The 12,540-nt window shown below is 47.9% G+C and overlaps 1 protein-coding gene across 2 annotated transcripts in view; it reads left to right on the forward strand.

Annotated features, from left to right (window-relative positions):
- Positions 1-12,540, forward strand: part of LOC142501714 (inactive pancreatic lipase-related protein 1-like) — a 36,629-nt gene that overhangs the window by 8,484 nt on the left and 15,605 nt on the right. For both annotated transcript variants that reach the window (XM_075611994.1, XM_075611995.1), the window contains exon 3: positions 9,740-9,894. In XM_075611994.1, the coding sequence (XP_075468109.1) occupies positions 9,740-9,894 (155 nt within the window). The remainder of the gene's footprint in view (positions 1-9,739; positions 9,895-12,540) is intronic.

Below are 12,540 nucleotides of genomic sequence, written 5' to 3' on the forward strand. Positions count from 1 at the left end.
CCTATATGCAAAAGTGGAGCGAAGACCTGAACACCCCCATAGACCTGGAGGACTGGGAGGATGTCTGGGAGGTTGCTACCAAAACATCAGTTTGCTCAGTCACAAAGGAAAATATCTACAAAATCTTATTCCAATGGTACCTGACCCAGAGTAGACTGAGCCAGATCTACCCAGGCACCTCCGATGTGTGCTGGAGGGGATGTGGTCAAAGGGGTGACATGCCCCACATTTGGTGGACATGCCCGGAGATCCAGAGGTTCTGGACCCGGATCCAGAGCCTCCTGATTGAGAGACTTTGGACTTAGAGGTCCCCTTGAACACCCTGACCTACGTACTGGGGAAACCAATTGAAGACCTCTCTGCCCCTATAGCCAGACTTACATCTGCGATCCTTACGGCCACCAGATGTTGGGAGAGTGTGGGCCGCAGGGACCAAACAAGGACCCCCGGACACACGCGGGGACCACCCGGAGGCCCCTGGACACCCGCAGGCACCGCCTGAGAACCACCAGACACGCGCGGGCACCACCCAAGAACCCCTGGACACTCGCAGGGCCCCCAGACACCCGAGGGGACCACCCGAAGACCCCCAGAGACCCACGGGGTTATTGTGGCCTTCTAGACTTAAAGAACAATGTTAAAGACACTTATTAGTCATTAGTCATTGGTTAGCATCTAATTTTCTGTAGCTGTATCAATATGGAAATGGGGATTCTGCCTCTAGTTGTTTTTTTTTTTTTTTAATATTTTTCCTTTATTGGTGTTTTTTGATGCACTGACAGGTATAACAATCACAACATGGCAGAACAGTTTGTCAAAAAACAAAATACGGGCACATAACAGGGAGGTATTCGGAGACACACAATAAACCTTTTTTCCATTTACAGTGGTGAAAAGAGAGGGGATGACGAGGGGCGGGCGGATAGTTGGGGACGACATGGGGAAAAAGCGGCTCAATTCAAGGTCACGTCATTTAATTTTATTCATCACGTCACTTATTATAACTTTAGTTGCGCACTTTTTCTTTTTCACTCACCTCCGATGTGTGCTGGAGGGGATGTGGTCAAAGGGGTGACATGCCCCACATTTTGTGGACATGCCCGGAGATCCAGAGGTTCTAGACCCGGATCCAGAGCCTCCTGATTGAGAGACTTTGGACTTAGAGGTCCCCTTGAACACCCTGACCTACGTACTGGGGAAACCAATTGAAGACCTCTCTGCCCCTATAGCCAGACTTACATCTGCGATCCTTACGGCCACCAGATGTTGCGGCCTGGAAACAAGTTAAGGCCCCTTCCAGGAGAACAGTAATTACAAGGATAGACGGGGTCATGAACATGGAGAGACTGACAGCCATACTGAAGCAAAGAATGCCTCAATTTTATAGAACCTGGGAGCCTTGGCCAGGGTCAGGGGCTCCGACACTGTTGCAAGCCCTATGTTGCAGGGTACATGCAACTACACACGTGGGTTTCTTGACAAGGCTTATTTATTTAGTCTTGCAAAATATATAGCACACAAAACAAAAATAGCTTCTTATCAGCAACAAAAGGAAAAATGGCTTTTCTTCAGCAGACAGACAAAAACAGTTTTTCTTTAGCAGACAGTGTATATGGCAGTTGCCCTTCTCTATGCAGGGGACAGACAGTTCACAATTCATCTACTTTTCTAATTAGACCTTGTATCAGGAAATCTCTCCAGCAATCTCTTTAGCAGCTTACTCCTCACTCCTCAACAGACAGCCTCCATGTGTTTACAGACTGGGTTTTAACACACCTTGATTAGGCAGCTGGGATCCAGCTAATTGTTCTGAGGTTCCCAGCTGAAGTTAATCTAGTCAGTGCTGCACTGCAGACTAGACATAGGTTTTCCAGGCATATAACTGGTGGCTTTTGTTTACCCTGTCACATTCCTCCCCTGTTAGTGTGTGGCTGGGGCTACGCACGGCTAAAGCCTGACCATCCACCCCTTCTCTAGAAAAGAAGTCAGCATTTGCGTTCTCTTTTCCCGGCCTATGCTGAATCTCAAATGAGAAGGGTTGGAGGGCCATATACCACCTAGTCAATCTAGCATTGGAATCCTTCATGCTATTTAACCACTTTAGTGGAGCATGATCCGTTACCAAAGTAAAATGGACTCCTGCCAGGTAATGCCTCAAAGCCTCGATTGCCCTCTTTACTGCGAGGCACTCTTTCTCAATCACTGAGTAGTTTTTTTCCCTTGGGAACAATTTCCTACTCAGGAAAAGAATAGGATGTTCAACTCTCTCAAACTGTTGTGACAACACTGCCCCTAGCCCTATCTCTGATGCATCTGTTTGCACTATAAAAGGGCTGTTGAAGTCTGGGCTTCTAAGGATGGGACCCTCTGATAGACACCTTTTTATGTCCTCAAAGGCTCTCTGACAATCCCTTGACCACACCACTTGTGTAGGGGCACACTTTTTTGTGAGGTCCGTTAAAGGGGCTGCCACTTCCGAATAGTTGGGGATGAACCGCCGGTAGTACCCTGCTAAACCCAGCAGAGAGCGTACCTGCATTTTTGTTTGGGGGGTCGGAACTTCTTTCAGGGCAGCTACCTTGTCGGCTAGTGGCCTTACTTTTCCACCTCCCGCTGCATACCCTAAGTATTTGGTTTCCGCTTTACCCAAGGCACATTTCTTAGGGTTGGCTGTGAGCCCTGCCTCTCTTAGAGATTTGAGGACCGCTTTCAGCCTATTTAGATGGGCCCGCCAGTGTTTACTATAAATGACAATGTCATCTAGGTAGGCTGCGGCATAAGTCCTATGGGGCCTCAGTATCTTATCCATGAGTCTCTGAAATGTGGCTGGGGCTCCATGCAGTCCAAATGGCATTGTCACAAACTGGTATAAACCCATGGGAGTGGCAAAGGCTGTTTTGCATTTGGACTTTTCCTCTAAGGGTATTTGCCAGTATCCTTTTGTCAAGTCCAACGTGGATATATATTCCGCGTTACCAAGGGCGTCAATTAATTCGTCCACCCTTGGCATCGGATATGCGTCAAACTTGGATACCGCATTGACCTTTCGGAGGTCCACACAAAATCTTACCTTCCCATCGGGTTTAGGGACCATAATTAGTGGACTACACCACTCACTGCATGATTCCTCAATCACTCCCAAGTGTAACATTTCTTGTACCTCCTTCTCTACCAGAGCCGTACGACTTTCAGGCAACCTATAAGGACGGGAATGTACTTTTACCCCAGGTGCTGTCTCGATTGCATGGGAAATTAAGTTAGTTTGTCCTGGTAAGTCAGAAAAAACATCCTGGAATTGAGTAATTATTGCTAACAAGTCCCCTTTTTGTTCAGAGGACAACTTTTTACCCATTGGGATTTTATCGTCACCCACGATGTTCTCCCGTGGAGGCTGAGGACCCAAGTCCGTTTCCTCCTCCACCGGGTGGATGAATAAAGACCGCTGCATCTTCCAGGGTTTCAGCAAGTTCACATGGTAAATTTGTTTACCCTTCCTGGACCCTGGTTGAGCGATCTCGTAATCCAAATCACCCGTACGGCGGAGTACTTTGAATGGGCCCTGCCATTTGGCCAGGAGTTTACTCTCGCAACTGGGTAACAATAACATCACCTGGTCTCCTGGGTGAAACACTCTCATGCGAGCATTCTGATTGTAATGTCTCTCCTGACTGTCCTGGGCTGATCTAAGATTCTCCCTGGCAAAATGGCCGACCACATCTTGGCGCTTCCTAAGGTCTAGTACATATTGCAGGGTAATCTTAGAAGGGGACTGCTGTTCCTCCCAGGACTCCTTTAGGAGGTCTAGGATACCCCGGGGTTGGCGGCCATAGAGCAATTCAAATGGAGAGAATCCCGTGGAGGCCTGGGGGACTTCCCGCACTGCAAATAGCAGAAAAGGGAGAAGTTCATCCCAGGCTCTCTTCTCTGAATCTACAAATTTCCTCAGCATCCCTTTTAGAGTTCGGTTAAATCTTCCAGCAATCCGTCAGTCTGTGGATGGTAGACCGATGTCCGAACAGACTTGACCTCTAGTAACTTTAAGACATCCTGCATCAGTTTAGCCATGAAATTTGTACCTTGGTCTGTCAACATAACCTGGGGAAGTCCAACCCGTGAGAACAGTTCCAACAACTTGTTGGCTACTTGCTTCGCCGTTGCTGTTCTCAGGGGAAACGCCTCAGGATATCTTGTCGCATAATCAACTATGACAAGGATAAACCTGTGTCCTTTCACAGAAGGTTCTAGAGATCCTACCAAGTCTACCCCAATCCTCTCAAAGGGAACTGACACCAAGGGTAGAGGAACCAAAGGGGCTGGTTTTTGTCCTTTTGGACTAGTTAACTGGCACTCCGGACATGCTGCTCATAGCTTAGCAATATCACTATGCATCCCTGGCCAATAGAATCGGGATGAAATACGGTCCAATGTTTTATCCCTGCCCAGGTGACCACCCCAAGGGACAGTATGGGCTAGAGTGAACACAGATTTAACAAACGCCTTGGGAACCAATATCTGTCTGGTGACCTCCCCTGTTTGTGTCTGCCTATTCACCCTAAATAGGATATCCTTTGATAGCTCAAAATGGGGGAATACTATCACCCCTTGTGCATCTAAAATCTGTTCATCAATTTTCACCACCTTGTCATACTGTCTAGCAAGGACTGGGTCTTCCCTTTGTTTCTGGCGAAAGTCAGGGAGGTACAGGTCTGGTAAATCTCCAGGGCCCATATCCCCCTCTCTTTGGCCATCCCCAGCCATCACTTGTGACCTCTGACTACTAGAATGGTCACCTTGAGAACCAGATTTCTGCAACCTGTCCTGTTTGTCCAAGCGTCTTTGCTTCCGAGTCTTTTGAACCCGGTGTCTACTGGGAAAAAGGTCTGCCGAGAAGGGGAACAGTTTGCCAGGGTTCTCCTGAGCCCTAGAAGGAGGCTCCTCGTGAAAGACTGGGGCGATTAGGTCTGAAAAGAAAGGCCAGTCTCGACCGAGCACAACGGGGGCAGGGAGCCAAGGAGCGACTCCTACTTTGAGGTAAGCCTCCTGACCTTTTACCTGTAGCCGGATTTTGGCCGTCGGATAGCGTTTTACATCGCCGTGTATACATTCTATGCTCCATGGGGAGTCAAAAGAACACACGTTGGGCGGTAACAGTTCCTGGAGGACCAGAGTTTTCCCAGAGCCCGAATCTACAAGGGCCTGGACGTTTTTTCCCCCAATCAGGGCTGGAAGTAGCCAGGGCTTGTAATTTTCCTTAGTAAAAGCCGAGGCGACGGTTCTGCTGAATGAACAATCAATCAGTGGACAGTCCACATACCGGTGGCCTTGTTCTCCGCAGGCGGAACATGGAGGATTTCCTCGCAGGAGGGGGCTGTGGATAGCGCTCCGCTGGACTGGTTACTGGAGACCAGGCATCTGGTGGGTCCTGTGGGCGACGTCCTCGGAAGTTCCTCTCACTTTGCGACGAGCCGACATCTGGAAGGAGATGAGGGTCTCTGCGGGGACCAGCATTTGGACTCCGTCCTTGCTGGAACGACTGCTCCTTCCTTTGGACTTGGCGGTTCCGTGACGGGCCGTAGGTTCCCCATTGATCCGACCTCCCTCTTTGGTCGTCCGCAAGTGCCGGTGGAGTTGGGTCCAGGACAGTCGCCTGCTGCTCAGCCCCAAGGAAGTTCTCCACGAGTCAGACCGCCAAAGCTAGGGTTTCAGCAGCGTGGCGTTTTACCCACGAGCGTGCGGCATGGGGTATTATTTGTAGAAATTGTTCCAAAACCACCTGCTCAAGAATTGCCTCCTTAGTGCACTCCTCGGGTTGTATCCAGCGCGTACATAAGTCCAATAATTGCTGAGCGAGGACCCGGGGTCTGATCTTAGCGGTGTACTTCATGTTCCGGAACTGCTGCCGGTAGGTCTCTGGGGTCAGACCTAAGCGATCCAGTATGGCGGCTTTTACTTGTCGGTAGTCCATGGCCTGATCTGTTGGGAGACCCTGATATGAGGCCTGGGCTTCTCCTATGAGGAGCGGGGCCAAAGCAGTTGCCCAGCGATCTGTAGCCCAGCCCTGAGCTTCGGCAACTCTTTCAAAAGTCAGTAAAAAAGCCTCTGCCTCATGCAATTTTCCTCAGGAGTACCGGGGGTTTGCTTGCAAGTTCTGGACTGGCAGACCCCTGGAATTGGGTCAACAGCTTGGCAATCGGCTCATCCTATGCTGTTTGTAGTCTTTCATCTCTCTCCGCTTGCAGCCGGGCCTGCTCGCACAGAAACGCTTTCAACATTTCTTCCATTCTTGTGTGTGTGTGTGTGGCCCTTTAACTGCAGGAGCCTTTTGAAAAAAATCAAATCTCACTTCTGACACCATATGTTGCAGGGTACATGCAACTACACACGCGGATTTCTTGACAAGGCTTATTTATTTAGCCTTGCAAAATATACAGCACACAAAACAAAAATAGCTTCTTATCAGCAACAAAAGGAAAATGGCTTTTCTTCAGCAGACAGACAAAAACAGTTTCTCTTTAGCAGACAGTGTATATGGCAGTTGCCCTTCTCTATGCAGGGGACAGACAGTTCACAATTCATCTACTTTTCTAATCAGACCTTGTATCAGGAAATCTCTCCAGCAATCTCTTTAGCAGCTTACTCCTCACTCCTCAACAGACAGCCTTCATGTGTTTACAGACTGGGTTTTAACACACCTTGATTAGGCAGCTGGGATCCAACTAATTGTCCTGAGGTTCCCAGCTGAAGTTAACCTAGTCAGTGCTGCACTGCAGACTAGACATAGGTTTTCCAGGCATATAACTGGTGGCTTTTGTTTACCCTGTAACACCCTACTTAAACACTAGAACCCTTGCTACCCTTGCTACCGAGGGCCGATGCGCCCCTCCCCGCCACAATCCCCCCCTCTCCCCTCACCCCTCCCCCCGCTTTTTCCCCATGTCGTCCCCAACTATCCGCCCGCCCCTCGTCATCCCCTCTCTTTTCACCACTGTAAATGGAAAAAAGGTTTATTGTGCGTCTCCGAATACCTCCCTGTTATGTGCCCGTATTTTGTTTTTTGACAAACTGTTCTGCCATGTTGGGATTGTTATACCTGTCAGTGCATCAAAAGACACCAATAAAGGAAAAATATAAAAAAAAAAAAAAAAAACAACTAGAGGCAGAATCCCCATTTCCATATTGATACAGCTACAGAAAATTAGATGCTAACCAATGACTAATGACTAATAAGTGTCTTTAACATTGTTCTTTAAGTCTAGAAGGCCACAATAACCCCGTGGGTCTCTGGGGGTCTTCGGGTGGTCCCCTCGGGTGTCTGGGGGCCCTGCGAGTGTCCAGGGGTTCTTGGGTGGTGCCCGCGCGTGTCTGGTGGTTCTCAGGCGGTGCCTGCGGGTGTCCAGGGGCCTCCGGGTGGTCCCCGCGTGTGTCCGGGGGTCCTTGTTTGGTCCCTGCGGCCCACACTCTCCCAACATCTGGTGGCCGTAAGGATCGCAGATGTAAGTCTGGCTATAGGGGCAGAGAGGTCTTCAATTGGTTTCCCCAGTACGTAGGTCAGGGTGTTCAAGGGGACCTCTAAGTCCAAAGTCTCTCAATCAGGAGGCTCTGGATCCGGGTCTAGAACCTCTGGATCTCCGGGCATGTCCACCAAATGTGGGGCATGTCACCCCTTTGACCACATCCCCTCCAGCACACATCGGAGGTGCCTGGGTAGATCTGGCTCAGTCTACTCTGGGTCAGGTACCATTGGAATAAGATTTTGTAGATATTTTCCTTCGTGACTGAGCAAATTGATGTTTTGGTAGCAACCTCCCAGACATCCTCCCAGTCCTCCAGGTCTATGGGGGTGTTCAGGTCTTCGCTCCACTTTTGCATATAGGAGTGAGTGGGGGGGATTGGGCGGCCTCCAATATTTTGTATACCTCAGAGATTAAGCCCTTCTGATACTCCCCTTTGAGACATAGGGTCTCGAATCTGGAATGCCCTGGGAATTTTAGGCTAGGGGATTGGGCTCTCCGGAAGTGCCTAATCTGCAGGTATTGAAATATGGGGAGGTCTGGGGACGATAATTTATTCCTAAATTCTTGAAAGGGCAAGACCTCATCACTTTCCAGCAGATCCGCAATAACTCTGATATTTAGGCCCTGAAATTGGCCGAATTGGGTACGGGAGCAGCCGGGTGGGAAGTCCGGGTTCCCGAAAATGGGGGTGAGTTGTGAGGGGGATGAAGCTAGGCCATGTTTCCCTTTGGTTTTAATCCATGATGACCACGTGCATCTCATTGCCTCGAGGTCGAATCTCTGGGGCTTTCTGCTTTTGTGGGTCTGAGACCATAGTAGGGCTGAGAGGGGGGTGGGGGACGCGTGGTGCGTCGCTATTTCTAACCAGCAATTAGAGGTCGGGAGGTTGTTCCATACCACCGCCTGCCTCATCTGGGCCGCCTGGTAATATCTGACTACATCCGGGGCCCCCAGGCCCCATCTCGTCTTTGACGCCAAAAGCACCGATCTCGGAAACCTAGGTCTTCGTTGCTGCCATATAAAGCGGAGAATGTGGGCTTGGATATTTCGCAATTCTGCTAGTAGGAAAGGGACAGGGAGGGTCTGAAAGTAGTAAAGTAATCGGGGGAGGACATTCATTTTGGCGGACACAATTCTTCCAAACCAAGAAATCTGATGGGCATGCCAGGCCTCCAGGTCTCTCTTGATCTGGCGGAAGAGAGGGGGGTAGTTGGCGTGATACAGTGAGCCGTACGAGCTCGCTATTTTTATCCCTAGATATTTGATATGCGAGTTATTCCACTTGTATTTAAAATTATTTTGTAAGAGTTTCCATGTAGGGTCTAGGAGGGAGATGTTGAGGGCCTCAGATTTGTCCGTGTTTATTTTGTAATCAGACAATCGACTAAATTGATCCAACAGTTTCTCAAGGTTGGGGAGGGAAGTGTGCGGTTCAGTCAAGGTTACAATAACATCATCCGCAAACAGGGATATTTTGTATTCTCCCCCCAATATATACAGTACAGTAATGGTCAAAATTACTATTATCCAGATATGGATAATAGTGCATTTGCCCATTTAAAAATAAAACATCAGCCAGAATAAAGTAAATAAAACTTGCACCTACCTGGGCCATGATGAAGGTTGTCCTCATTCTCATCACCGTCCTTGTCCTCCGTGGGCAGCAACAGTACAATAAAAAAAAAAAAATATTTATGCTGACTGGCTAATGTTTGATTTAATAATGGTCAAATGAGCTATTATCCATAACTGGATAATAGTTATTTTGCCCATTACTTTACTGTATGTGTTTTGGGGGGGGAGGAGGGGAGGTGTATTTATTGAAATGTATGCCACATTTATTTTTTTTGCAACAGGATTGGTACTGCAGGCCAGCGGGGACCCACGAGAACCAACCGAGGATCCAAGGACACCCACGGGGACCATCCGAGGCGATTATCTCGTCGCCGGCTACTCGCCATTTTTGCAAATGTTGCTATCACTGCATACTGTGATAGCAACGCTGTAAAAAATGGCAATTTCAAATCAATAGCGATTTTTTTTTTTCGGCGCTTAGTGCATCTGCCCCAAGGTCGGGCGACAATGCACTGATTTTATCACCGCTTTGTGAATAGGCCCCTTAGTCTGTTCAGGGCTCCATATTGAATGAGTATTACAGATGCCATCCAGTACACTGAAACCGCCAGTCACTTAGGACAATTCCAACACCATGATTTGTTTTATAGGAGAAAAGGTTTGCTACAACAGAATTGGCTGCTTTTCAGATGACAAACCATGGACTGGTACCAAGGAAAGGCCCCGTGTAAACTTACCATGGACACCAGAGAAGATTAACACACGTTTCCTGCTTTATACCAGAAGCAATCAGGACAGCTTCCAGGTGAGAGTCATACAAAGCAATGCAAAGTAAGCTAATTATATGTTACATGTATCTGCTTGGATATCATTCATTATATCATTGGAGCTGTGGATCAAGGTATAAAAACAATATTGATATTCCATAGAATTAGAAATATTTATCTCATAGCGCTCGTGTGCCAAAGTGCTGTGTCTGTACTGGCGTTGGGCGGTTTCATGAACCCACAGGATGAGTTAGTGAGGACTGAACCATGTAGAGTTTCCAGTTGTCCAATATTGAACCGGACCGTCCTGTATTTGGACAAGCTATCCCAGGGCCACAGAACGATTTCTCGGGGCCCAGGACTACAGCTCTGATCGCCCTCCCCCCCCCCCCCGCCGTCGGCAATGTTGTGAGCTCCATTTCACACCTCACGAGCGCCCTCTATTTCCCTCCCACATACCATGTATTTCTCCCCTCCGTCTCATCTCTCACTCTCATCCCCTCCAGCAATTACCCCACTCTCAATCAATCCCTGCCCCCCCCCGCCTCATGTATGTCTCTCCCCTGCGTCTCACTCTTACTCCTTCTTTTCCTCTCAACCCCTCTCTCCTCTCACTCTCCCCATGCGTCATTTACCCCACTCTCGCTCAATCCCCTCCCCACACTCATTCCCTCCCCCTCACACAATTCCCCCACAAAATATATTCCAAAAAAACACCGCCAAATGCATAAAACTTCCACCCACAAATATATACAACCCCCACCTCCCCAAATATATACAACCCCCCCAAATACATACAGAAAACCCACCACCTCCGCAATACTTTTGAAACCCCCAATACATATACCCCCAATACATATAAAAAAACAATATATATAAAACCACCCATACATATAAAAAAAAACAATAAATATAACAAAAAACAAATACATACAAAACCTCCAATATATAGTTAAAAAAAAAAATACGTATAAAAAAAACAATGTATATTAAAAAAAAACCAATGCATATAAAAAAGCCCCAATGCATATAAAAAAAATACCTCAATACATATAAAAAGAAACACCTCAATGCATATAAAAAAAAACAATGCATATAAAAACACCCCCCCCCCCCCCATCCTTCTCCCCCAATACTTAAAAAACAGACTTACCTTGTTGCCGGCTCTGTACTTTGGGCCCGACCTCTGACCGGGCCTGGCTGCTGGTGCTCTCGCAGTCGGACCTAGCTCTCCTTCATCTTCAGGCCTCTTCCACTCTGTCCCACATGTTAGAGCAGTGGCACACGTGTCGGGTTTCCCTCTGATGCTGTGCCGGAAGCTGCAGTTGAAGGAGAGCAGGGCCCGGCTGCGAGACTACCTGGCCAGAGGTCGGGCTCAACGGGCAGCACTGGCCGCCGTTCCCCCGCAGACACCAGACCCAGAACATCTGTCCCTTCTGCTCCCCCCCCCCCCCCCCCCTGTCGGCAGCTCTGCTAGGTCCAGTAAAAAATGACAAGTAATACTGGACATGAATGTGTTTGGTATTACCTCTCTGGACATGTATGTGTCTGGTATTACCTCTCTGGACATGTATGTGTAAACCAGTATTACATCTTTGGACATGACCAGCTTGCCTGAAGCTTAGACACCAGACGTGAAGATGGAGGCAAACACTCGCGAGAGTGCGTGACATCATTTCCGGGACTCAGTGCTGGATGCTGATACCGGAGGAACCACCTCATAGATTTTAGCTGGGACCAGCTGAAGGATTTCTAAATGGTCACGGCGCTCGTGTGACCCCATACCCGCCGGTGTTTTCTCACGTGAGTGAGCGATCTTTTTTTACCATTGTAATACAGTTTTACTTATACAAGCTGTGCTTGTCTGTTTTTTTTCATTTCTACCTCTCTGGACATGTATGTGTATACCAGTATTACCTCTCTGGACATGTATGTGTATATCAGTATAAACCTCTGGACATGTATGTGTATACCAGTATTACCTCTCTGGACATAGTGACATGACCAGCTTGGGGGGCTGCAGGATTTCTCAGAGCAGGCAGAGAGCAGTGCTTTTGCTAGGAGGATGGGCATCTTCCTCCATCCAAATGGCTGCTGCTCGGTAATGTAGCCAATCAGGAAGAGGTGTCAGGAGCCTGGGGGTGAGGCCAAGGAGAGGAGGAAACATCATGGAGCGGAAAGAGTTGTGTGTGTGTGTGTGTGTGTATGTGTCTCCAGCGTGTAACACCGTTCACCATTGTGTCCAGTATTCTTGGAGATGCCCCCTGGCAATCCTAGAACCATGACACATAACAAGGCTGTTATCTTTCAGTCCTGACCTGCATAAAATATTCTGAATGGCTGAGATAAATCCCTCTTTTTCACATCAAACGTAAGATTCTTTATTCAAAAGTTTACTGCAATTGCCACCAGAGAAAGCCATAAAAAACTGTTCCATGCATTTTTTGGGGTTCTCAGTTGTTGGTTTAGAGTTGTTCAATTGCAGCCACCAGTTTTTTTAAGTGGGTTCTACTGATCTTATTATAAAGTGACCTGCTGCTTTTGATGAGAAAATGACTTCTTATCCCCAAACCATTAAATATAACCTTAATAGCTACAAACTTTAAGAAAACTGTCATTCTAAAGCTGCAGACCAAGCAATATCCTACATGTGTTTTTTTTTTTTTTTTTTTAAAGCGACACTG

This window comes from Ascaphus truei, chromosome 8 (genome assembly GCF_040206685.1).
Source record: "Ascaphus truei isolate aAscTru1 chromosome 8, aAscTru1.hap1, whole genome shotgun sequence".
NCBI lineage: Eukaryota > Metazoa > Chordata > Amphibia > Anura > Ascaphidae > Ascaphus > Ascaphus truei.